Source organism: Pelobates fuscus, chromosome 6, assembly GCF_036172605.1.
Source record: "Pelobates fuscus isolate aPelFus1 chromosome 6, aPelFus1.pri, whole genome shotgun sequence".
In the NCBI taxonomy this organism is placed as follows: domain Eukaryota; kingdom Metazoa; phylum Chordata; class Amphibia; order Anura; family Pelobatidae; genus Pelobates; species Pelobates fuscus.
Window position 1 is genome coordinate 23,915,065 of NC_086322.1, and position 27,894 is coordinate 23,942,958.

Below are 27,894 nucleotides of genomic sequence, written 5' to 3' on the forward strand. Positions count from 1 at the left end.
CTTTCCTGTGACAATCAACAGGTCCAAACATAATCTACCAATTTAAATTTTGCAGGAGATCTTTTTGTTCAAGAGAGTTCTAGCAGACTATTGAACTAGAATAGCTCTAGACTTATGCAAAGTGGGAAAATTTGGTTCGGTCAGACCCCCCTTAAAAAATAAAATATTTTGATCAGTTGACTGAATTTCACACATGCACCCAGTTTGTGCATGTGTGAATTTTGGATTTTTTTTTTTAAATAAAGAGACAAACCAATAGGATGCAACAATTGGCCATTCAATTGAGTACAAAATATTTACATCATTTTGATATTATGTATAAATTTTACAGAACTCCGATAGATGCATTTTCCTACTATTTGGTTCACATATGAAGTGAAAAGTCACCAACAGAGGGCAAAATGAGAAGTAGTAAAAAATCTCTATTTATATATTTATTAAATATAACATTTATAAATTTATAGATTTTTTCTTTTTTCCCTCTTGCTGTTTCTGTGAAAAAAAATTGACATTTAGTGGCTGCCCTCAAGCCATCACACATATTTTTTCCCATCAACCATCAGTTTGTTTTTTTTGATACCACAGGTGGAACTTTAAATCAAGCATAAACCAAACCCGCTTGTCCATTGTCAGGTTCGGTTTAGTTGTAATTCAGTCATATGACGGTTCCAAGTCAAAGTATTCGGACGTACCCACTGCTTGCCCAACATTTGGACTGTTGCAGTTTGTGGAGGAACCGAATGCACAAGTGTAATGGGCACCTTTAAAACAACACGAAAATATGCTTACAATCTTAGATTTATATTGTTAAAATGTAGTGTTAGTCTTGCTTGTGTTTTCTAGATGGTTCGCATGACTTTACAGTTTATACATACCTATGCAATCAATGCCTGCTACATTATCCGCCTTGCTAGAATTCCGTGACTAATTATGATATACCTACTTTTTGAAGGTTGGGAGTATGGCATCACAATTCCACCTGACCGTAAACCCAAGTCCTGGGTACCTGCTGAGAAAATGTATCATACAAACCGCAGGAGACGGTGGGTTCGACTACGGAGAAGAGACCCCAAGCAAATCGAGATCCTTAAAAAGGTTATTTTCATTTTTATTATTGAGTATATCTGTCTTCTATTAATTGTTCGGAACTGAGGTGGATTTAAACACTATGTGAAGGCAAGCTACATGTTGTATCCTTACTTTTATCGTTTGTATCTGGGGTAGTGGTGTTTGTTATTTTATCATTCAATGCTAGGCAGGGCTGACAATATGTCAGTATGTTGGCCCTTATACTGATGTATTTGCCAGTTCTATGCTATCCAAAAATCTTGGTCAAATGGCTTGGTCAAGCTGTCATGGCCTGCTGGTCATCATAAACCCATGACATCACCCTCTCTGTAGTGATGTCACTGCAAGTTGAATAATTAGCTGTGTGTGAGAAATGACATGTTTGTATGATCATTTGAAGGGCAACAAAAATTTATAAAAGTATTAGAAGAATCCGGCAGATAGTAGCTTCTATACCGAGATGTAATTGGACACTACCGAAAATCTAAATGTACCTTTCTGATATAATATTTTCATATTTTTTCTTCCTTATTTTTATTTTATCTCATCCTTCTCCGATTTTGTGAGGTTTTGGGGCAGCTCTGTGTGTCGGAGCCCCTTTGCTGTAGTGAGGCCAGATTTCACCCCTAGGTGTCTCTCTTTCACCGTGCAGATCCGGAGTCCCCCGTCCCACTGCAGCTTGAAACCCTTTACTCTGCTTAGAAAATGTTCTACTGAAACCTGAGTATAAACAACTGCTAAACTGCTGTGTGTCTGCCAGATGCACTTTTTATAACCTGTAATAGTGAAGCCATAAAAGAATCCTTAGAAGGGCTACCACCAATGCAAGTGGCGTCTCACAGCGCGGGATAACTAAGTGATACCTTAATAAGATTCTCAGTGGAAATTCAGATGTGTTATGCTATACCCATTGTAAAGCCATGCGTCTCAGGCCAGCAAAAGCTGAACCTTTTAAGCTGCAGTTTGTCCTCTGACACTTTCCGAGGACTGAACTATGTTTCCAGGTCTCTTCAACCCTTTCCACTGCTACCAATAAAGCCTCATGTAATGTAAAGGTTCGGAAAAACACAACGTAGATTAGGATACAGTCTTGTGGAAATTGTTAGAGGCCCATGCACATTAAAATAGTATGTATTATTTCTTTAGCGGGCAGTGGGATACATGATGATCTGGAACTTCCTGGAATGAAAACCGTATTTGTTTTCTAAAGTCTATATTTGATGGTAAGGATAATGTATGTGTTAATTAAGGTGCGTTCGTTCAGGATAGACTTTATAAACATCCTCCAATAGGAGATTTAGGAAATACAGTGTTTCTCTAGTGCTTTTTATCCACTTCCTAATTGAATTCTGTGAGATAAACAAATTGTCTTTGTTTAAAATAAAATGCTTTGCTTTATTTCCCAGCGAGGTTAATTAGACTAATGATCGTCTGTGCGGAAGGTGCGATGCGAGCGTTGCTGTAGGTCATGTCTGGAGTCTAGGATAGCGACTCACATTTAAAAGGAGAAAGTCAGGATTCTGAAAGTGTAAAAGGCACGTGCCGCTAATAAGAGCTTATCTGGCTAACACTGGCCGCAACACCTAAAACTGATCCATTATGAGTGATGCTCTAAAGTCACGTCAAACTTATTAATACAGCATCATTATAATGTCACCTACTCCAAGACTAATCTACCTGCATTAAACAATTTTACAATATACTATGCACCACCTGACCTTACACAACTTTACAATGCACTAAACTACCCTTCAAAACACTACACTAAACTACTGTCCACTACACCACAATACACTATTGTACACTACACCACAATACACTATTGTACACTACACCACAATACACTATTGTACACTAAACTACTGTACACTACACCACACCACAATACACTACTGTACACTGCAAAACAATATTTTCCATGACATTACGAAATCACTATCTCTGATCTCTGCACCAGCCATGGAGCACCCGCTGTTGACTGTCATTTGGGTACTATTGGCCATGGAGGGACCGACCAGGTACATCCTTTGATCTCCCCGGACGTCCAGAACCCAAAAGGCATTTGCTTGGTTTGCTCAATGGTCAGTCTGGGCCTGTATACCACCTTACATTACACTACACTATTCTACATTATACCATACCATTACTTTATACTACACTAATCCACATTACACTACACTACATCACATTACATTATACTACACTAATGTACATGATACCATTACTTTATACTACACTAATCCACATTACACTACACTACATCACATTACATTATACTACACTAATCTACACTATACCATACCATTACTTTATACTACACTAATCCACATTACATTACACTACATCACATTACACTACACTAATCTACATTACACTACACTAATCTACATGCACTATTACACTTACTATGCCACACTCCATTTTTATATCACACTACATTACATTACACTACATTAATCTACATATACTATTACACTTACCACGTCACACACTACATTTTTACTAAATGTAGAAAATAATCCAGGCACTCCAACGAATTCCAAAATAAAGGCAATTTTATTAGAACCAGGAACTACACAGCAACGTTTTCACCCCTTAGGGCCTTTGTCCATTCTGGTACTGGGACTTGTCCATTGGAGCACCCTGGATTCCATGACGAAGGGTTGAGTGCACTTCCATTACTATATATACACTACATTTTTACATCACACTACATTACACAACACTCATCTACATTACAGTATACTACATTACACAACACTACCCTACATTACAGTATACTACATTACGTCACACTACATTACACAACACTAATCTACATTACAGTACATTACACAACACTAATCTACATTACAGCACACTACATTACAGTATACTACATTACAGCACATTACATTACACAACACTAATCTACATTACATCACACTACATTACACAACACTAATCTACATTACAGTATACTACATTACACGACACTAATCTACATTACATCACACTACATTACACGACACTAATCTACATTACAGTATACTACATTACGTCACACTACATTACACAACACTAATCTACATTACAGCACACTACATTACATGACACTAATCTACATTACAGCACACTACATTACAGTATACTACATTACATCACACTACATTACACGGCACTAATCTACATTACAGTATAGTACATTACACAACACTAATCTACATTACAGTATACTACATTACACGACACTAATCTACATTACATCACACTACATTACACGACACTAATCTACATTACAGTATACTACATTACGTCACACTACATTACACGACACTAATCTACATTACAGCACACTACATTACATGACACTAATCTACATTACAGCACACTACATTACATAACACTAATCTACATTACAGCACACTACATTACAGTATACTACATTACATCACACTACATTACACGACACTAATCTACATTACAGCACACTACATTACACGACACTAATCTACATTACAGTATACTACATTACAGCACACTACATTACACGACACTAATCTACATTACAGCACACTACATTACACGACACTAATCTACATTACAGTATACTACATTACAGCACACTACATTACACGACACTAATCTACATTACAGTGTACTACCTTACACAACACTAATCTACATTACAGTATACTACATTACAGCACACTACATTACACAACACTACCCTACATTACAGTATACTACATTACACAACACTACCCTACATTACAGTATACTACATTACAGCACACTACATTACACGACACTAATCTACATTACAGTATACTACATTACAGCACACTACATTACACGACACTAATCTACATTACAGCACACTACATTACATGACACTAATCTACATTACAGCACACTACATTACATAACACTAATCTACATTACAGCACACTACATTACAGTATACTACATTACATCACACTACATTACACGACACTAATCTACATTACAGCACACTACATTACACGACACTAATCTACATTACAGTATACTACATTACAGCACACTACATTACACGACACTAATCTACATTACAGCACACTACATTACACGACACTAATCTACATTACAGTATACTACATTACAGCACACTACATTACACGACACTAATCTACATTACAGTGTACTACCTTACACAACACTAATCTACATTACAGTATACTACATTACAGCACACTACATTACACAACACTACCCTACATTACAGTATACTACATTACACAACACTACCCTACATTACAGTATACTACATTACAGCACACTACATTACACGACACTAATCTACATTACAGTATACTACATTACAGCACACTACATTACACGACACTAATCTACATTACAGCACACTACATTACACGACACTAATCTACATTACAGTATACTACATTACAGCACACTACATTACACAACACTACCCTACATTACAGTATACTACATTACAGCACACTAGTGTATGCTAATCTACTGTAGGTTAAACCACAGCATACTACACAATATCAGAATACGAGTGCTACAAAAAAGTGGAACAAGTAGGGACATTCCATTTGTTTTCATGGCGATTGCCCACGAATAGCCCTTCATACAGTAAGTAATCATTACAGTCTCCAAATCAGCCAATTCCTTAGCGCACTTAGCTCATGTGTTCAGCTGCCCCCTCCTCCCCTCCTCCAAAATAAAAAGTATACACAATTCTTCTTTGTTTATTGCAAAGATTTTGTTTGAAATCATACGAAGTGGATATCAAAAGCCCGTGACTTCTTATTACATTAGACACTTGAGAAGGTCCTTTTCATACCAAAACTCACTAAGTAGCTGCTCTTTTATTTATGGGCAGGCTATATTTGACGGCATCCCCTCGAGGCCAGATGAATAATCCATTATTCTGCTGCTGTATATATGATACTGCTGCAACAATTCTGAGAGAATGGCTTATAATTTAGGATTTAGCTGCCTTTATGGTCTGAATGCAGTCGGTAATCTTATCGAAAGTCTACAGTAGGTGAGAGGGGAAGGTGAGAGCGCATGGTCTTGCTTATTACCTAGTGTCAGGGACAGGCAAGCTCAGCTTGTATCAAGCCCACCAAACTCTGAATGGCTGAGGATTGAAGGAATTGGAGTCCAGGACTTTATGAGAATGGGCATTTGGCCAAACAGAAGCAAATCAAAATATTGGAAGCCACCCAAGAATCCTTTTCATAGAAAACCTGCGTCCGGAAAATTATTATTGTGTTAATTGTGTAAACTGGACCTTGTGTTGGAGGTTACTATTAAAGTACACAAACTTTTCTTAGTTCAGACTTGTGTGCCCACTAGTGTCGTATTGATTTTTTTAACTCTTTATTATTTTATCATCATATTATAACTTGTATGTTAGACCAACAACTTACAAAGTGCTGGGTATGTTAAAGATCACAAAAAAAAACACGTAATCTGATAAAAAATAGGTCAATGCATTAATTTTGAAAGGTCTGCAAGGAGGAGAATGTGTTGGCTAATTATCGTAGAAACAAATGTTATCAAACATGGAGATATATCATGGCAATATGGACATACCATGACATATGTATATAACATGGTAACGATACATGGTAACATTCAGTTTATACTGTATATCATGTAAACGATAACAATGTATAGACATTTATTTGGAATATAAAAATATATCATGCCAATATGTGGATATACTATGATCACGGACAGGGCCTCTGGAATTCACTTCTGCCAAACACCTGCCAAAATCTTACCTCTAAAGATATTTACTAGTCTTTCAAGTAGCCCAACCCTAACATTGCCATAACACATCTATATATTTCCATGATATAGCTTCAAATTGTATGATATATCTGCATATCGCCATGATATATCTAGATTGCTATATCTGAATATCGTCCTGATGTACCTGAATAATATCATGATAAATCCAAATATTGACATATCGGGTTATTCCGTTTACAAATTAAATTATATATGTATATTAAAAAAATATCCACATAATTCCATGACATTCTTGCATTTATCCGTGAGCACGGCCGGCGCCTCCGTTAGGCGAACTAGGCATTCAGTTTTCAGAGGTTTTGTTTTAGGGGTCATTGGACGTGGCAATGGCTAGGAAGCAGATAAACCCATGAATCACCGCAAGGGCATCATTCAGGAGGGGAGAGGGAACTACCATTAGAATTATAGGCTGTTTATTAAGATGTGAATATCTTGGAACTCAGTGTAAATTCAAAGTGAGTTTGAAATTTTAGTCCAAAGAAATGAACTAGAATAATTATTAGCTATAAGCTATATTTTCATTTAGCTATTTTGATCTAAAATTTGAAATTCACTTTGTGTTAGGGAGAATTCATATTTTAGTAAATATTCCTGGGTGTTACAAATCTGTGTTTTCTCTATTGTACAGATCTATAGAATCTGCTGTACTTCCAAAAATGTAATGTTAGAACCTGTAATGATAGAAGAGAACGCAAACACATGTATAGTAGTACGAATTATAATATTAACATGGAATTGGAACACAGCTTTTCCAATTGCCGAGAGTTCTTTTTCCTTTGTATAATCTTTTGTTACAAAACTGCAGCAATGCAGGATTTAAACCATCCAGGCCTCTCAGTACACACCATGTGCCTGAGATAAGCCTCTCTGTGTCCCTTTATTAAACACTTCCCCACTTATTAGTCGTAAACAGGAAAGCAGAGCCTGTGGGTGAAAGCTCCTGTGTTAACCTGACCCTTTGTCCTCTTTTTGCACAGCACAAGCCGGATGAGCTGGAGAGTGAGGGCTGGGAATATGCATCCCTCTTCGGGTGGAAGTTTCACCTGAATTATCGCAAGACAGACAGCTTCAGGAGAAGGCGCTGGAGACGTCGTATGGAGCCATTAGAAAAGTCAGGAGCTGCAGCTGTTTTTGCTCTAGAAGGAACTCTGGTAAGTTGAGAACCAGGCTTTCCTCTGTTTGCAGTAACAATGATATTTGTGAATTCAGCCAATCTGTTTTGCTAGGCACAAGAAAAGCCAGCAACATGCTGGACACCATTCAAGTGTTCTGCTTATTCTTATCCAGCAAGCACAAAGCTGAGAGCTCCTTAATCTAACCTTAGGAGATAGATATCAGTATAGTCACCAAACTAACTTTAGCTTAATGAAGCCGCTTTGGTTTAAAGATCATGCCCTTGCTGTCTCACTGCTCAATTTTCTACCATTTAGGAGTTAAATCACTTTATTTATGCTGCCCTAGCCACACCTCCCTGCATGTGACTTGCACAGCCTTCCTAAACACTTCCTGTAAAGAGAAATCTTGTTTAAACTTCCATTATTAGACAGTATGTTTCATTTAGAATTTCTTATCTCCTGGTCTGTTAATAGCTTTTTAGACCCGTATGTAATTAATGTTCAATTTACAGAGCAGGAGATTAAAACTTCTAAGGTTACCATCTAATTGAAAATGAAATAATTTAGTTTTCATGCAGACTGTGTGAGTCACAGACAGTGGAGGTAGACTAAACAAATAAGAAAGACAGAAACACACGATTTAACTCCTAAATGGCACATAATTGAGCAGTGAGACTACAGAGGCATGATCTACACACCAAAACAGCTTCATTAATCTAAAGTGGTTTTGGTGACTATTGTTTCTCTTTAAATAATACAGAAACCTCTCTTACTTTAGGTTGTGTCCCTAGGATGCCCACTGATATCATACTTAATTAATTAGTGTAGCGGAGTGCAGTAGTATAATCCACGATCTCCGCTGGTATCACAGGTAAATCCACAGTCAGCGTTAGAAAGCAAGGCAATATCCCAATCCTCCCAATAACCGGACGAAACACAGTCTGGGAGTCAACTAACTGGCTTTATTCACAGGCTTGTATATTTATACAGTTCCCCATGCAAGGGGTTTCCTTACAGAGGTTTCAGGGGATTTCTCCCATCATACAGTGTAATTTTCCCAGTGTACATTGCTACACGAGAGGGATACTCCTACCAAAATGGACGATTAAGTGGATTATCCCCTCGTGTAGCAAAACCGCCAATTCACATTAAAATTCATTTTAGGGGTATTATACGGTACATTGACATAACCGAACGTTCGGTAGATAGCTGGGGTCTGAGCGCATCTTTTGTGAGAATACCGCTCAGATCCCAGCTGAAATGACCGAACGCCGCAACAAATACAATTTACATTGAAGTTCCCCTCAATCTACCGATTGCACTTAGGGGAACGATCCTACCGAACACCGGGCTCCCGAACGGTCTGGAAGTCCAGCGGTGTTCGTGTCGTCGAGTAGCCGTTTTCAGTTCCAGGCGCTCGACGACCAAACACCGCTGAAGAATAGCGAATCCAAATGGCCGACCGCCGCATGGTCGGTAGCCGAACGACGGCCACCTAGGAGAGCCTCTAATTACCGATTGCAACATTGTTGCAATCGGTTAACAAGCGCCACACGTTTCTAAGTGTGTGGTCTATCAGGGGAGCCCGTATTCGTTCCACGAACAGCCCGGATAGCCGCTGTTCGTCGAACGAAGTATTTGCATGCTGGTAGCTTACGGCTGCCAGCATGCGAATTACCATAATTCCAGCTACACAGTTGTAACAGATCTCTACCAACCTCTGGTGGATGTGAAACAAACAAGGGAATTACAACTTACACATCCATTCGTTCCATTCCTCTGTTCGTCTGGTTCCGTGCGAATTTCACGTGTAATGCAGAGGTGGCCGCCATTTCGGGACTTTCCACGTGTTCGCGGCCATCTTGTGTGCGAACAGCGGTGTTTGCCTGTAACCGCATGGAACTGAAAACGGATACGCAAACAGGCGAACACCGCTGAATCCTCCAGACCTCCATAAGTTCGTACGGAAACTACCGAACGTCCCCTCGTTCGGTAGTTATATGCAATCAGCTATGGGGATTCCAGCGAACCCCGCGATTCGCATGGATGGCCAGAGTATCATACCTTTTTACCGTGCGAACGGAGACCGACCGCAAGGCCAAAACTCATGGAACTAATTTCGGCTAGTTGGTCTGTGCGGTCGGTCAAAACTTTGGAACGTTGTATCTCCCGAACTGTACATCCGAATGGGGTGATTTTTGGATATATTGTCCCCCTGAAGGAGAGCTATCCAGCGCTACCGGATTTAAAGCCGTACCCCCTGTTTTTGGGGTACATCCAGAACTGGTGGAAAAATGTGGACATTTTAATTGGGTTATGTAGTTATCTGAGGGGAGGAGACGTGGGGGTGTTACCATCTGTATTATTGGTTGTTTTCATCCTCCCCCTGGGAGTGTTCTGTGTGTATCTATTTCTAATAAAAAGCAGGCTGGGTGTTCCAGTCCTCAGTTCATCTTGACCCTTCAAAACGTAGCCTCGTCTCGTTCTTGGAAGGGGATTATTCTGCTCCTGTTTACAGCTGAACCTGCTCCTCACTCTGGATATCGTGGATGGGATTACATCAGCCTACTTCTCCACAGCAGCTTGCAGGGAAAAGGACACCTTCAACGGCAGAAACCCTCTCTCTATCTGGGTAGCCGTTACATTGGTTGGCAGCGGTGGGATGGTTCTTTTTGCCCAAGGAGCAAGTGCTGAATGGAGTCTCAGTATGCCAAGCTGAAAAGACCCACACTGAAAGATCTATTGGAAAATCGTGGTAGGAGTGCTAGTAACAGACCAAGGAGAGAGCTGATAGCTGACCTACTGGAGCTGGACGAAATGGATAGATCCATGGAGGTAACTGAACCTATTGCACCGGTCAGCGAGAACGATGTACTCACTGCTATTGTACAGCGAAGATTAGCATTATATCCGGAAAGGACCACGGAGCTATTAGACAGACTGTTCAAGAACGCAAAAGAGGAGATCGAGACTAAGAGGAGGCAAGACACGGAACATGTATTGGCGCAACAAGCTAGTACACATATAGTTCCTACTCCTCCTCCCGTTGCTGCAGGGAGGAAAATACCATTTACTGCATTTAAAGCGTTTGCAGAAAATGAGGAAGAGATTGATGGGTATTTGGCAGATTTTGAGCGGCAGTGCTCACTGCACCAGATACCCCCAGACCAATGGGTTACTATTCTGGCTGGAAAACTTTCAGGAAAAGCAAATGAGGCTTTTCGGGCACTCACGGCCGAAGATATCACACAATATCAGCGGGTGAAAGCCGCACTACTCACCCGATACGCAGTCACCCCAGAGGCGTATCGCCGTCGCTTCCGGGAGTCCAAAAAGAAGGCAGCGGACTCCCACATGGAATGGGCAAACAAGCTACAAAGGGTGGCATCACATTGGATGCAAGGGTGCAATGCTAACACCGGAGAAGAAGTGCTACAATTGTTCCTGATGGAACATTTCTTCCAAGATTTGGCGGCAGATACACAGGATTGGGTGAGAGATCGCCGCCCAGCCAACTTAAATGAGGCAGCACGACTAGCGGACGAATATGTGGAAACGAGAAAAGTGAGCCAAGGTACTACGCGACCAGCACCTAGAACAGAGGCCCGCAACCCAACCTACGCTGCACGCACAGAATTCCGGGCCCCGGTACCCCCAGGACCTCCACGTCCTCAAGGGTCTAACAACCACCCCCGGGAATCCTACAGAGTGACGTGTCATCGCTGCGGCATATTGCCCGTGTTTGCCCGTTGGGATCAGCCAATAATAATTGGAGGCGCACCTCTAACACCGAAAGCCCATCTTCACGCCCCGCTGCTGCTCATTGCCTGGAGATTGAAGGGAGCCCTGAGGAATACCTGGGAATATTATATGAGGCCAACCCCATACAAGCGGCTTCCCCAGATAATCGCCAGCACCACCGTCAGGAGGTGCGTGTAAATGGACAGATAGCACAAGGCCTAAGGGACACTGGCGCTACCATCACTTTAATACAAAAGCATCTGGTGAAACCAGAACTTGTGTCTAACCGTACTGTTGCTGTTCGGGTCGCAGGGGGGGGCTGTTTTTCGCTTACCCACCGCCCGGGTACACTTGGATTGGGGAGTCGGGTCAGGAAAGACCACGGTGGGCATTATGGACAACCTACCCGCTGAGGTCGTGTTGGGCAATGATATTGGCCCTCTAGCCTCGGCCTTTTTACCCACTACTGCTGCGGCTTGCCCCGTGACCACCCGCTCACAGACCCGTATCGAGGACGATCCGCCAACAGGTCGGGAGACCCAGGTAAGCCACCGACAGACACCTAGCAGTGACACTACAGATAGACCGCTAGCTTGGGACACCCCAGAGGAGTTTGGGAGGGAAACTAGACAGGACCCCACCCTCCGAAAGTACCGAGAACTAGCTGACAATAGAGGGGATGAGCGGGAACGTTTTATATGGGAGGGGGACCGATTATACAGATTAACCGAAGGCAGGAAGAGAGGCTGTGCTCCTTCGCAGAAGCGCCAATTAGTGGTACCTAGAAAGTACCGATTGGAGCTTCTCCGAATTGGCCACGACATTCCGTTAGCAGGACATCTAGGGGGTAACCGCACAACCTACAGAATCACTCAGACCTTCTTTTGGCCAGGAATCTCGAAGGACGTGCGCCGTTACTGTAGCACGTGTGATGTATGCCAGAGGGTGGGGAAGAGAGGGGATCATCCGAAAGCTCGACTGTCCCCTATGCCTGTGATCGAGGAACCATTTAGCAGGGTGGCAGTCGATCTAGTAGGACCCCTACCTAACCCCAGTCCCTCTGGTAAGAAATACATTCTTACCGTGGTGGACTATGCCACCCGCTACCCAGAAGCCGTCGCTCTGACGAATATCCAGGCTGACACTGTCGCCAGTGCGCTAGTCGGGATATTCACCAGAGTAGGATTTCCCCAGGAAATCTTGTCGGACAGAGGGACCCAGTTTACCGCAGACTTAACCCAGCAGTTGTGGAAGGTCTGTGGTATTAAGCCCCTACTTAGTTCACCGTACCACCCCCAGACTAACGGTCTCTGTGAACGCTTTAATGGTACCCTAAAGCAATTGCTACGGACCTTTACGGCGGAATACAGAGACTGGGAGCGATTTTTGCCACACCTCCTGTTTGCTTACCGGGAGGTACCGCAGGAGTCCACTGGGTTCTCTCCCTTTGAACTGCTCTATGGACGGAGGGTGCGAGGCCCTCTCGACCTCATCCGAGAGCACTGGGAGGGAGAGATGGAACACGAAGGTGTCCCCATCGTACCATATGTGCTAGAAATGCGGGACCGTATGGAACAGTTAGCCCGGATGGCCCGGGATCATCTCCATGCGGCCCAGGGTCGGCAGAAACATTGGTACGATCGGAACGCTAGGCTGAGAACATTCCAGGTAGGACAGAAAGTTCTAGTACTTAAACCCGTTCGAGGAAATAAATTGCAGACCTCCTGGCAAGGCCCCTACAAAGTAGTAGCCCAGGTCTGTGACACCACCTATATCATTGCCAGTAGCAAGGACGAAAAGATACAGAAGTCCTTCCATATAAACCTATTAAAGGAATACCAAGAACGGCCCGAAGACATAGCCGCCATATGCATCCCCGCCACTGAGGACCCTGACAGTCTCCCCATCCCTGATCTATTAGCCAACCCCGAGTCCAAAACTCTGCTTAATACAGTACAGCTAGGGGAGCGATTAACTCCCCCAGAACGAGAACAACTCCAGCAACTACTAGTTGAAAAGAGATTAACCTTTTCCCAGGAGCCAGGTTACACACCTGTAGCGACCCATTACGTAGAAACCCCAGGACAAGCCCCGCTCCGACAAACCCCCTATAGAATTCCCGAGGCTGTAAAAGAAGAGATGAGGAAGGAGATTCAGGAGATGTTAAAACTAGGGGTTATAGAGCCATCCGACAGTCCCTGGGCATCTCCCGTCGTCCTAGTCCCCAAAAAGGACGGGACGACCCGGTTCTGTGTCGATTACCGACGCCTCAACGACCGGACTGTGACAGACGCATACCCCATGCCCCGAGTAGACGAGCTATTGGATCGCATTGCCAGGGGACGCTATCTGACCACCATTGACTTGTGCAAGGGGTACTGGCAGATTCCCCTGGCCAAGGACGCTATCCCTAAGTCGGCGTTTGTCACCCCGTTTGGCCTGTACCAGTTTAAGGTCATGCCTTTCGGGATGAAAAACGCCCCAGCTACTTTTCAGCGCTTAGTGGACCGCCTCCTTGATGGCTTCCAGGACTTCGCTTGCGCATACCTGGATGACATTGCGATCTATAGCGAGACTTGGGGGGAACACCTACAACACATAGAGACTGTGTTGGATCAGATTAGGGCCGCCGGCCTAACTCTAAAGCCGGAGAAGTGTAACTTTGGCATGGCTGAAGTCCAGTATTTGGGACACCGGGTGGGGTGTGGGAAACAACGACCAGAACCCGCTAAAGTAGAGGCCGTAGCCAATTGGCCCACACCCCACACTAAGACACAAGTGTTAGCATTTTTAGGGACAGCAGGGTACTACAGGAGATTTGTCCCTGACTACAGCGCCATCGCCAAACCCTTGACAGATTTAACAAAGAAGAATTTACCTAGAGTAGTCCTGTGGTCTCCCGCCTGTGAAACAGCATTCCAAACCTTGAAACAAGCCTTGATCAATGCACCTGTTTTATCTGCCCCCGTCCCTAACAAAAGATTTGTCGTCCACACAGATGCGTCCATGTACGGACTGGGGGCAGTGCTAAGCCAGGTCGGCGAAGACGGGGGCGAACACCCTGTCGCGTATCTCAGCAGAAAACTGTTACCTAGAGAAGTGAGTTACGCGGCAGTGGAAAAAGAGTGCTTAGCCCTGGTCTGGGCCCTAAAGAAATTAACCCCATATCTGTACGGTCAAGAATTCACCTTAATTACTGATCATAACCCCCTTGTATGGCTGAACAGAGTAGCTGGAGATAATGGACGCTTACTGAGATGGAGTCTCGCACTACAGCCATACAATTTCTCCATCCAATACCGCCCTGGCAAGTTTAATGGGAACGCGGACGGTCTGTCCAGACAAACAGAACTATTGCCCTAACAAAGGACCGGACAGCCCCAAGTTGACCCGAAAAGGATCAATCCGGGTCTGCCGGAGTGTTCCACAAAAGGGGAGCAGTGTAACAGATCTCTACCAACCTCTGGTGGATGTGAAACAAACAAGGGAATTACAACTTACACATCCATTCGTTCCATTCCTCTGTTCGTCTGGTTCCGTGCGAATTTCACGTGTAATGCAGAGGTGGCCGCCATTTCGGGACTTTCCACGTGTTCGCGGCCATCTTGTGTGCGAACAGCGGTGTTTGCCTGTAACCGCATGGAACTGAAAACGGATACGCAAACAGGCGAACACCGCTGAATCCTCCAGACCTCCATAAGTTCGTACGGAAACTACCGAACGTCCCCTCGTTCGGTAGTTATATGCAATCAGCTATGGGGATTCCAGCGAACCCCGCGATTCGCATGGATGGCCAGAGTATCATACCTTTTTACCGTGCGAACGGAGACCGACCGCAAGGCCAAAACTCATGGAACTAATTTCGGCTAGTTGGTCTGTGCGGTCGGTCAAAACTTTGGAACGTTGTATCTCCCGAACTGTACATCCGAATGGGGTGATTTTTGGATATATTGTCCCCCTGAAGGAGAGCTATCCAGCGCTACCGGATTTAAAGCCGTACCCCCTGTTTTTGGGGTACATCCAGAACTGGTGGAAAAATGTGGACATTTTAATTGGGTTATGTAGTTATCTGAGGGGAGGAGACGTGGGGGTGTTACCATCTGTATTATTGGTTGTTTTCATCCTCCCCCTGGGAGTGTTCTGTGTGTATCTATTTCTAATAAAAAGCAGGCTGGGTGTTCCAGTCCTCAGTTCATCTTGACCCTTCAAAACGTAGCCTCGTCTCGTTCTTGGAAGGGGATTATTCTGCTCCTGTTTACAGCTGAACCTGCTCCTCACTCTGGATATCGTGGATGGGATTACATCAGCCTACTTCTCCACAGCAGCTTGCAGGGAAAAGGACACCTTCAACGGCAGAAACCCTCTCTCTATCTGGGTAGCCGTTACAACAGTAAAAATACATATAACACACAGTACAACCTACAGACAACCTTTCTTACATTATAGTCCAGAAGTGGCTAGGTTTGCCACAATTAGCAATTTATCTCATAAATAACTTGCAATCTAAAACTTTAATAGATGATAATTTAATTAATGGATGTTTAAATTAATCAAGGCTAGTTATAACATGCGGTTGATAGCAGGGTTGGCCAACTATAACATTAATTTATACATGATCAGGTGATTGAGACAAAAATGTTCACAAACAAGAGGAGAAATGACGAATGACCTCGCGGAGGTAGTGGTTATTCAGTTTGAGATACATTTGGGGACATTATCAATTACTACATACAAATGGTAAGTGGACAAGAGATGCCCCTGGAATCACTGTGATTGTGAAATAGGCGAGTCTAGGAGCTGTCCGCACTAGCACACAGAATTAAAATTGTTGGGTGTGGAATTAAAAGGCCTTTTTTTTTTTTTTTTAAATTCTTTATTTTTGAGTGCAGAGTTAAATACATGTTTCAGCGTTGTCACATGACATAAGAGAGATTAACAGTATATATCACTTCGAGTGTGCTCGGTATGCTGCACTTTTTTTTTTTGGGACAGGAGTAATACGAATATACAAACAGGCTTATTAACATACAGAGTAATCTTGTTTAGTCCTAGCTGGAAATGCATGTCTGTAATTATATAGGCTTGCTAAACATGTGGAAATGTGTGATTATGAGAGTACGTCTCGTGTGCAAATCACATGGAAAGCTCTATAGTAAAAACAAAAAGTAAAAGAGAACAGTACATTCTAGGTAAATTCACGTTTATAGTACTAAGACCCTTATGTAACCTGAACGCTATTTTCATTTGCTGGGCTATACAATAAAACATGCTATTCTAGATGATAGACACAATGAGCTGGTGTAAGACTTGCTATCTTGTGTTGCAGTTTACTAATAAACGACCTGTTGCAAAAAGAAAGGTCAGCCGGGTCTATAGCATGGTCACAGCATCTTATCAGAAAAACAGAGGCATAGTGCGTAATCTAGATACATGTTAAAAAAAAATAAAATAAAATTATTAGGGGTTAATAGGAGTCCAAACTTGAAAGGTACATCCAGAGTTCGGCTTCCATACAGGATAGCGTCCGGGCAGAAGCACAGTTCACATGGTGTGAGTGTGGGCAACGGCTGGGTGCCAGATGATGAGGTAGTCCCTATGTGTCTAGCCGATACCCATTCTGGAGGCCGAGTTTGCTGATCTGGAACAAGAGGCTAGCGAGGTGCTGGACTGCTGCGACTCCTCCGGTCCTGGTAGTGGTAAGAGGTTGTTGCTGGCTGGGTGCTTGTTCGGTGGCTGAGCGCCTCTTCCCTTCGTATCTCTTTCAGCGGTGCTAGCTGTGCGGCGGGCGGGTGGTGTCGGCGGGTGCTTTGTCTGGCGGTGGTTCTTATTTAGTTGTCGTGGGCCATTGGGACCCCACATGGTGGTGGGCGGTTTGCTGGAGCCTCCTACCGGCGCCTTTGCTCGGCGTCTGTGAGGCTGTTTCAGGCTAGTAGTGCCCCGACTTTGCCTCTTCCGCCGGGTCTCTTTCTTGGTTTGTGCCTGTTCTCGCGGTGGCAGCGCTGAACTTGGATGACCCGGCTGGGTGTTGATGAGTGTGCTGTGGCTCGTTGCCGGTGTTGCCATTACCGGTACGGGGTGCGAGCATCTAGTTTCCATGCGGTCCCAAAAGCGCTGGCAAACCGCGTCAAATTTCGCCCTGAAAGCCCTTGCCCAGTCCTCGGTATCTTGCTGTCGAGGATTTGCGGCCCTGCTGTCGGCCATCTTAGGTAGGCCTCGTGGTACCGCCCGGGCAGCATGATTCGGGTCTACGTCCCCTATGTGAGTGCTTGTCTTTCGCTGGTGGACCGGGATGACCCCCACCGGTCCGGGGGGGGGGGGACTGGGATCTGTCTGCAGTGAGTCCCACAGGCGTAGTGGGGGGAGAGCGGCCGTCTCTCCTGCTCCCACCTGTCGAGTAGGCCTCCGCCACTCATTTGGCACAAATTGCTTTTTCCTCCGTGTGAGGGGTATCATTTTGTTCTGCCCCGTGTGCCCAGTCGTTTGCTGGCTCTGTCGGCCCAATTAGTCTCCGTTTGGGTCGGGAAAAGCAGGTTAATTAGCAGCTCTGTGCAGGAGCCCATGAGGTTGTCGACCAGTTGGTTCTGCAGCCAGGCCCCGCCCCCATTAAAAGGCCTTTTGATGCATCATCAGACCAAGAACTGTTTGTAGTTACTTTCTTGAAATGGGGTTCTGTGGCCTAATAGCAGAGTGGTGTATATATCACTGCCAGGGATTTAGGGTCTTTCTGGAATGATGGTTCACAGCCTATCGCTTGCAAGAGAACAGACATGAATATCTACCTGACTGTACAGTGCCAAATGTAGAGTGTAACAGTGATGAACTGGGCTGTTTAAATGGTTTTGGACCAGAGACAGTTAGTAAACAGGTAGAAATGATGATGTGAATGGTCAATTTGCATAGAGCAGATTCGAAAGTTCCAAGATGGAACATTAAATTGAAGAGGGTCAAGTAAAGTTGGAGTTGAGAAAATAAGAAAGTCAAGTGTAAACATTATATTCAACTACAAGTTTCATGATGCTATAACAAACATATATTGTCCATCTATTGATTTATACAGTATACTGTCCGAAAACAATTTCAGCAATGTCTATAAAAATCAATTATAGGAACCCTTATTCACAGCTTATTGAAGTGGTTTGGGTGCAGTGTCTCTGTTTTAGAGAAACTACACTGCTAATATTGCAGTGCTAGGACTGCCTCTAATGGCTATCTACCAGAAAGCCACTAGAGATGTTTACTGCTGTTTCATGGAGTTTGACTCTACAAACAGGTATATTATAGTCAGTGCTATATTATACAGACAGCTATATTATGGTCAGCAGTATATTCTACAGACAGGTATATTATAGTCAGCAGTATATTATACAGACAGGTACATTTACAATAATGCAATACAGACAATTCCTATAATGTACTAAATATAATCGCACTTTATTTAGATAATACAATTAGACAATCACGTGTAACTGTGAACAATTTACCCACCTGCCAACATGTCCAACAGAGTGATCAATGCTAAGTAAGTCGAATGTTGATTACAAACAAATCAACATTCCAATGACTTTATTAGCGGGATGCCACCTGGATTTGGTCCTGTGACAACATAGCTCAACTCAACCATGGCCTCAGCTTGGCCAGAAGCCATGGATAAAGGTTTGGAGGCATTCCCAACATGTGCACAAGCATATCCTGCAGTGATACATTTGTGCTGATTAATGCAACACCCATTCTCATGTTAATTATGAAGTGGTATCATAGTATGTTGGCGAAGGAGGACACCATTGGTATGAGGTGGATCTAGAAATTGTGTGATAAACAAAATATGTGGAATAGCATTTCCAGTTCTGACATATCTCCAAGATTGTGGTTTGCACAATGAATTGAGAGTTTATATTGTGTTGAAACCAGTGAGTGAGTTTATATCCTGGTATCTTGTACTTATGGGAAAAGTAAAAAATCGTTGTTCATTGGTCACAGTCTAGCCCCCTCTGCCAATATTTGGTAATATAAGATACGGAATGGAATTGTTTCTGTGGAGGTAATATGGACCTTTCAAGTATTATTTGCAGATAAACAGCTTCCTAATATTTTGAGAGGCCTAGGATATCTAACCCACCACATTTCTGGGGCTTCATGAAGTCATATTTAAACAATCTTTCTTGCCCTGGCGATCATATCTTAGAAGAACAATGTTTTGGGATATAGATGGTTTGGAAGAGATGTAGAAAACAGGGAAACACCTTCATTTTCATGACACTTAAGCATCCAAAGTAATGGTGGAAAGAGACCATTTTGCAAGTATTGTTGAATGAGGGTCAAAGGTTTAGCATGTCAGTATATTAAGTTCAATTGGATGAGGATTTTGCACCTATATATGTGAAGACAGTTTTCCACTAATTAAAGTGGAATCTGGAACTTGGAGAGCTCTCCTTTAAATTCTAGAATCTCTGATTTAGATAAATTAATTTAATGTTAGGCAACATTTAGCAAGTCTTAAATTAGGACTTTATAGCTGAGAGAAATTATCTGGATCATTGTTTTAAAAACGATCATCAACATATGCTATAATTTATAGTGGGACGTGTCAACCTTCGTACCTTTAGCATAGATTCTAATTTGGAAAAATTTAAATTTCTAGCACAAAAAAGGAAAGAAACTGGGGACGGTCCTGTCTCATTTTGTTATTGATATCAAAGTAGTCCAATAGAATGCTGTAGAATACTAAAGACAAATCTGAATTGCAAAGACCTGGTCTAGAACTCACATCATGTTGTCTTTGGCTTCTTGTCCTTTCATTAAAGCTATGTGATATGGGTGGACCAGGTGTGGTATGTGAGGTCAAAGCCTCAAGGCTTAGGAAGGTTTATAACTTAAACAAAAGGCTTGATCTTTCTCCTCTCTATGAATAGTGGTGACCTAGTTACATTAATATAAATTATGTTTTATAATATTTGATTGCCAGGTCATCCTGTCAAGCACTTTTATCTAGTTTATAAGTGAGAGTTTATCAACACATATTGGAATGCCAAGGTTTGGGCCACATCAGTCCAGAGTTTTATTTACATTCTTTTTGACATTGATCAGCAAATGAGCAGAATGTGGACTTTCTTAAGGTGGAGTCCTCATGGTACAGAGTCAAGAAAGCAACTCCTAATACTGCCAGAAAGCCTAATCTATAGATGACTAAATCAAATTGGTCTAATCTCCATGGAGTATTTTATTAACAAATGTTTTCAGTCTTTTGGCCTGGAGAGTTCAAATAAAGGTTTGGCACTTTTATTGCCAAATTCATAATAGGACTTTCATATTAATGAAAATAGAAATTGGAAGTTTAGGGAGGGATTGTGTCCAAAATCTCTGAATTAAAAAAAAAAAAAAAAATCCAGTTTGACCATGTTTAAAATCCCCCTTCCCCCCAAAATTGTACTATTTTGGCCTCTTTTTTGGGAGTCAATTGATGTCCGATCACCTTTCACAGTTTAGTAAATAAACCCCTCGATTTTTATCATTACTTAAATGTATGTTTAGATTCCACTACTACATTAATAATCCAGTGATTAGAAAATGAACATCACAGCCTTTTTATGTCTTTAAATGCCAGAATAACTGCATATTGAAGCTTTAATAACATGACATTTAAAGAACTGCAAGCGAATCTCCAGCATCCTTTGTTTAAAGACGCGTACTAGGAAACATTAGTGATATACAGTTTGACTTTAAAGGAAGTCCCTGAAAAATATACAAATCCTGTCTAAAGACTTCCAGTCCCCAACCAATCATCCTCATTAACTTCTGACCTAATTTAACGAGTGGCGCAGAAGGGAAAATTGTTCCCGTCCGAGCTCGAACAATCCAGTCTCCATTTCTGCTTTCTTTTATGCTGCGTGCAGGCCCCATTACTCAGGCATGTAGGAGTAGTTGTGATTATGGATGTGTTACATTTCCTAATTTGCTTACATTGGACAGGTCCGCACGCCCATACTCCCCTCTTTTTGGCATCCTGCTCTGTACCTTGCTTCATATGCCAGAGAGTGAACTTTTAGCATGGCCTCAGACGCTGCTAAACACATCACAGGCCGCGAGGAGCACATTGCAGGCCTAATAGCACGAAATGACCTGTGAATTCTTCCTCCTCTAATTCCTCGCTTTAATGACTTACAGTATCGGGGCGAACCTCTACGACCACACACCAGCTATTGTGGGCCAAATAAGTATCAAATGCTGCATTGAAGACATATTGTAACCAGTGTTTGGTTTGTGGCTTTTTGGCATCCAACCCATGCAATTAGCCTGATGGCTTTACAGCTCCCTCTGGACTTGTCTCATGCTCGGGAATATAGTTACTGTTGTAGACTAATAGGAGGGATCATTGTACACTAACTTTCCAATATTGAGTCATGACCAGAAACCAGCAGGATTCCCCCCTTATCCAGTCTGACTGTTGTCATAAGGACTGTTAGACTCACATCAGCGACGGGAGTAGGTTGGCTTCCTCTGTTCCTCACATAGTTATTTTGTAAAGATTTTTTTTTTTTCTTTACAAAGAACAGAAAAGATTTCTAGGGCAGATTGCTACACAAGGCAAAGCAGTGATTAGGGAGGCAAATTCCAGAAAGGTGAAATTGCAGTAACATTATCTAATGCAACAAGAATAAACAGTGAGCAAAAGAATATTTTTGATCAAAGAAAAAAAAGACACATCTCTTCTCACCCACCGGAGATCTAAAATTTGGAGGACACTGAGCTGCAATTCACATGTTCTATTTCAACCATAGGCTCAACCATTCCTTAAAACTGGATTTATAGAACTAATGGGCAACAAATGAAAAGAGAGAACGTGGTGATGTGATTTATCAATATGTCACGTTTGGAAAAGTGGAGCAAAAACTGGAGTAGTCATCAATGGAGTGTACTTGTTGAATTCATTGCTTTCCATGGAGAAACGACCCCACGTTTAGCCCTTTGCTCTACTTTTCAGAACATAACTGATAAATATGCCCAATTTTCTGTATATTAATCTGAAACATTGACGCCCAGAGACTCTGCTATAAGGATACCAACCTCGGTGATTCTATGCTAAGTGTTAGTTTCTAGTGGAAGACAGACAGATGAGTAAGAGCTACTAAGAAGGTATGGAAGTACGCTTTGTTCTCCATACTAGTGGTTCACAAGTCAGTCCTCAAGGCTCCCCTACCATTCCACAATTCAAGGATTACCCAGTTGTGTCTATGTTGTTGTTTTTTTCTATTCTATAAAGACCTTAGATACAACTGGGCAATCCTGGACTGGTAGGGGAGCCTTGAGGACTGGTTTGGGAACCATTGTTCCATACCCTCCTCTTTCTATCAATGTATAGGAAATGAGATTAACAAGAGTATTTTCAGATGCACTGTGGCTGGTGTGTCAGCCTTGAAACACATGGGAAAATGTGAGATATAATTATAGCAGCTAGCACCTACCCCAAACCCTTTTCTTTCTCCTCGGAGCCTCTGAATGGAATGAACGATAACAATACAATGATTCATGCCTCAGTTATGTCTAAGAAATAACTTTGCTTTCCTTATCTGGTTCTTTCTATTTGCACTGGATGAAGTGGATTTAGCCCGTATTATCGAGAAACAATAAGGATCCTCGATTACAATTGGATTCATTTTATTTTATTTTATGGAAAGAACAGGCGTCCCTAATGTTAAATAAAGCCATGTGTTTAGTCATACTAAATATTGATTCTTTTCTCTGCCATTTATAAATACCAACGATTTTCATTCACCAACCTTGCAGTTCTGATACCGGAGAAACTGACGGAAGCCAAGCACAGAGAGATGGACACAGGTTTCTTCAGGAAGGAAGAGATTCTTTATTGGATCACCGATCGGGACTCAGAGGGACTAGCGTCACCAAAATACAGCAAAGTCTGAGTACTGAATACATAGAGTACATTCCTTATATAGCACTGTAGCTCCTCCCACAATTAACTACACCCACACATACCCTTAACCTATTTAATGAATAGAGTCTAAACTCATCCATCCGGTCTAACCACGTGGCTCATCTGATACAAAGGAGAGGGACGCGTAATTCCAGTTCTTACATTCCTGCACCTGGTCAGTACAGTGATGACAGTATCTTAGCTACGTGTAATTAACCAACTGATACTACAAACACATATACATACATATGCCTTGTGGCAATCTTAGCCTGCTAAACTTGTATTTTACTGGAATTACATCACATTCCCCCCTTTGATGCCTCTGATATTTCACAATTACTTGAGGCATCACTTAACCTTGGTTTGCATATACCTCAGGTTACCATGAACCAGACCAGACTTATCTTATGATGTGAATCTTTTCAACACTCATCTTCCTGCATTGGTTCTCCTTGATCTAGAGCCTTATACTTATATATCGCCATTATCTGTGCAGCAGCCTTCCTCTCTGCTATACTTCCTATCAGGCTTTGCACAGACCTAACTACTAAGGGTATAAGACACGGTAGGAGTAGACACAACAGTAAAATCAGTAGGACTCCACCTACCACTGCCTTAAGCCCTCCAAACCACTCATACCAGCTACCAAACCAACTACTTGGATTGTACCCTTTCCATACCTGAGTAGGCACATGCACTAGTTTAACCATATGGCTAGTAAGCTCAGCTATTGCTTGCCCTTCGTCATCTATTTGAAGACAGCAATTGCTCAGGTTAAACTTCCCACATACACCTCCCTCTACTGCCAAAAGGTAATCCAAGGCTAATCTATTTTGGTACACTGCTGTCCTCATCCTGGTATTATGCTTCGCTAGAAGATTGAGTGCTTGTGATGTCTCATTTGTGATAATCTCAACCACCGCCTGTAATCTTATAATACGGTTGAGCATATAAATAGGGGTTCTATAACCAAAGGTACCATCTTCTGCCCACGTGGCTGGCCCATAATAATCTATGATACGCTGGGGAGGCCATTCATCATCTTCCCAGGCGCCTATCTCTAAGGGTCCCCTTTTCTTCCTATGATTCACATCATACACTTTAACACCTAAAGTCTCACCTGTTTCAATCGGTAACAAGAAGAAGGATGGTTTGAGCATACCTAACACACATGCCCCTTCCCAGTCCTGTGGCAACTCCGAATAGGCTTTCTTACCACAGATCCAGTACAAATTTGCTGGGGCTCTCCAAGTAGATGTGATGGATAGATCAAACCACACATCCTTTAAATTGGCATATCTAGCAAACGGGTTAGATGGTTCTGAGACATTTGAAGCCGACCACCAAGTTGTATTCTTTGTATCATCATCATAAGCTTTTTGCCCTAGACAAGTTAATTCTCCTACAGAAGTATTATACATCATTCCTTTCCTTGCTATGCAAACATAACCTATGATGGAGGTCTTTAATCTCCACTCAGATTTACCTCTAACACTCAAATGATAATCGGCTTGTGTAGATATTAGTTGGTCAACTGCCTCAGAACCGGACATTACCTCCTTTGCTTCCTAAGGCCATTGGTCTCCCATGTTAGTACCTCCACACACATAGCAGTTGGTAACATTAAGACTACCGGCAATACTTTCAGCTAAATCGATGAACAGGTTTTTAGCATTATGGGGGATCTTATTATCTATACTCATCTCTTCGTAAAAGGAATGGTATACTTGATGAGTCTGGGAGGATACCGTATCAGTCTCTATTCCTATAAACAATAATGTCCCAGGATCTAAACCCGTCCCGTATATTTGAAACCCAAATAAATTTCCATACTTATCTAGGAACTTGTCGGGGTTATTAATAAGTATATGGACTGGGTTGCATTCCATAGACTTACAATAAGGGCTAGTCGGCAACTTAGTCACTATCATGTCTTTATCTACTGTCTGTCCCCAAGTCGCCCACCCCACACAAGACCAATATGGGCAAAAGTTATAATCTCTATTTGGGCATCTAGGACTTACATATTTATTTTTGCTACTGGGACAAATATATTTATCGTTAGACCCATACGTCCTCTCCCATCTAAGATCCCCACATACATTCCACGGCTTTCTACCACTTGATATCGCCTTACATGCATCAAATAGCAGAACACCCGAAGAATGTACGGATTCTAACACCGTTTTATTAATTAGGGTCCCCTGAGGATCTCCATTCCTGAGAGTCAACCAAATTGTACGAGGCTGATACTCCGGACTGAAGCACTTAGGTTCTCCTACTCCTAAATGGCACACACTATAATCTATATTTAAGTATCTACATCTCCTTTACACTCGTATTGTGAATGCCAAATTAGGGTTTGGGAAATATGGTTACCTGTTCTCGTAGTCTTAATGCATACCTCACAGCTAGGAGTGTCGGTACCTCTACCTTCCTGAATATAAAAACACATATAAATAAACACTATCAAAAGCACATCTTTCGCCGTCATCCTCAGTCTTCGTCCGTGCGATGGAACCTCAGCTTCCAGGATGTGAGGGCTGCAGGGAATGGAGTTCTGCTCGTCTTCACAGGTGTCCCTTCGAGACTTTCCTGGCTTATACACTATGTGATGGTAAGCGGACAGGCTTTATTATGGCCTTCTCACTCACACCTGTAACAATAAAATTTGTAATCCACAATAATTCCTCGTTACTCCGACTGAGTAGTGCGTTTCAACCGGATCTTGCAGGGATTCTCTGGATCTGCTGTAACTTGCCAAGAATCGACTGCTGCTGGTTTAACCCTGGAGTGATGTATCCACGGAGTCACTTCTGCTACTTTTATTGCTGTAGGGGTAGACAAGAGAACAACATAAGGACCTCTCCACTTGGGCCCTAACGGTACAGTATTCCACTCTTTAATCCACACTTGGTCTCCTGGATGGTAACTATGAACAGGGGGATAAATATTCACAGGTAATCTATCTTGTACCCATTTCTGTACCTCCTCCATAGTCTTACCCAACTCTACAACCTGCTGCCGGGTAATTCCTTCTCCCAACTGACTCAAGTCCCCCCTTAAGTTACCAAGTACGGGAGGTGGTCGCCCATACATGATTTCAAAAGGAGAGAGGCCCATCCTTCTGGTAGGGGTACTGCGGATTCGCAATAAAGCTATGGGTAAGAGAACGTTCCACTTAAGTTGGGTTTCCTGACACATTTTAGCCAACTGGTTCTTTATAGTTCTATTCATTCTCTCTACCTTACCAGAACTCTGGGGTCTATATGCAGTATGAAGCCTCCACTTTATACCAAGCATATGAGTCAGTTGTTGTAGGCACTGGTGAACAAAAGCTGGACCATTGTCCGATCCTATAGAACAGGGTAGTCCATATCGGGGTATTATTTCTCGTAGCAGGAATCTCACAACTTCTCCTGCTTTCTCTGTACGAGTAGGACATGCTTCTACCCAGCCTGAATAGGTGCACACAATTACCAACAGGTAACGATGTCCACCCGATTTAGGCATCACTGTAAAGTCTATTTGTAGATCGGACATGGGGAGTCCCCCCATAAACTGGACTCCTGGTGGCTTTACTGGTCCTTGTCTTGCATTATTCTTAGCACACGTTACACATCTGCGTACAATGGCCTGAGTCAAGTTGGACAATCTTGGTATGTAGAAATGTTTTCTAAGAGATTCTTCAGTACTGTCTCTCCCAGAATGTGTCCCGTTGTGATAATTTTGGACAATTTCTACCGCTAGTGATGCTGGTATGACTATTCTTCCATCTTCTAGCTGATACCACTTGTTCTCCAAATACTTTCCCGGTTCAGTCTTTAACCACTCCTCTTCTTGAGCTGTATAAACTGGAGTCCATTGGGACAGTGGAGTTGGTATAAGAGCAGCTATATGCCCCACATACTCCTGTCTTCCTGATTCAGCAGCACGCTTAGCTGCACTATCTGCCATCCGATTTCCCTTGGTTACATCACCATCTCCTCTCAGATGCGCTCGACAATGTATGATACCGACTTCTTTCGGCTCCCACACTGCTTCCAATAGTTGTAGGATTTCAGCTGCGTACTTGATTTCTTTGCCTTCTGAATTCAGTAGTCCTCTTTCTTTATACAAAGCTCCGTGGGCATGAGTGGTTAAAAACGCATACTTAGAGTCCGTATAGATATTTACTCTTAAACCTTCAGCCAATTGTAACGCTCGTGTTAGTGCTATTAATTCTGC

The 27,894-nt window shown here is 42.6% G+C and overlaps 1 protein-coding gene across 9 annotated transcripts in view; it reads left to right on the forward strand.

Moving 5' to 3' along the window:
• DYSF (dysferlin) overlaps window positions 1-27,894 on the forward strand; it is a 352,788-nt gene that overhangs the window by 196,935 nt on the left and 127,959 nt on the right. For all 9 annotated transcript variants that reach the window (XM_063457567.1, XM_063457574.1, XM_063457569.1 and 6 more), the window contains 2 exons: window positions 953-1,095; window positions 7,860-8,033. In XM_063457567.1, coding sequence (XP_063313637.1) covers window positions 953-1,095; window positions 7,860-8,033 — 317 coding nt within the window. The remainder of the gene's footprint in view (window positions 1-952; window positions 1,096-7,859; window positions 8,034-27,894) is intronic.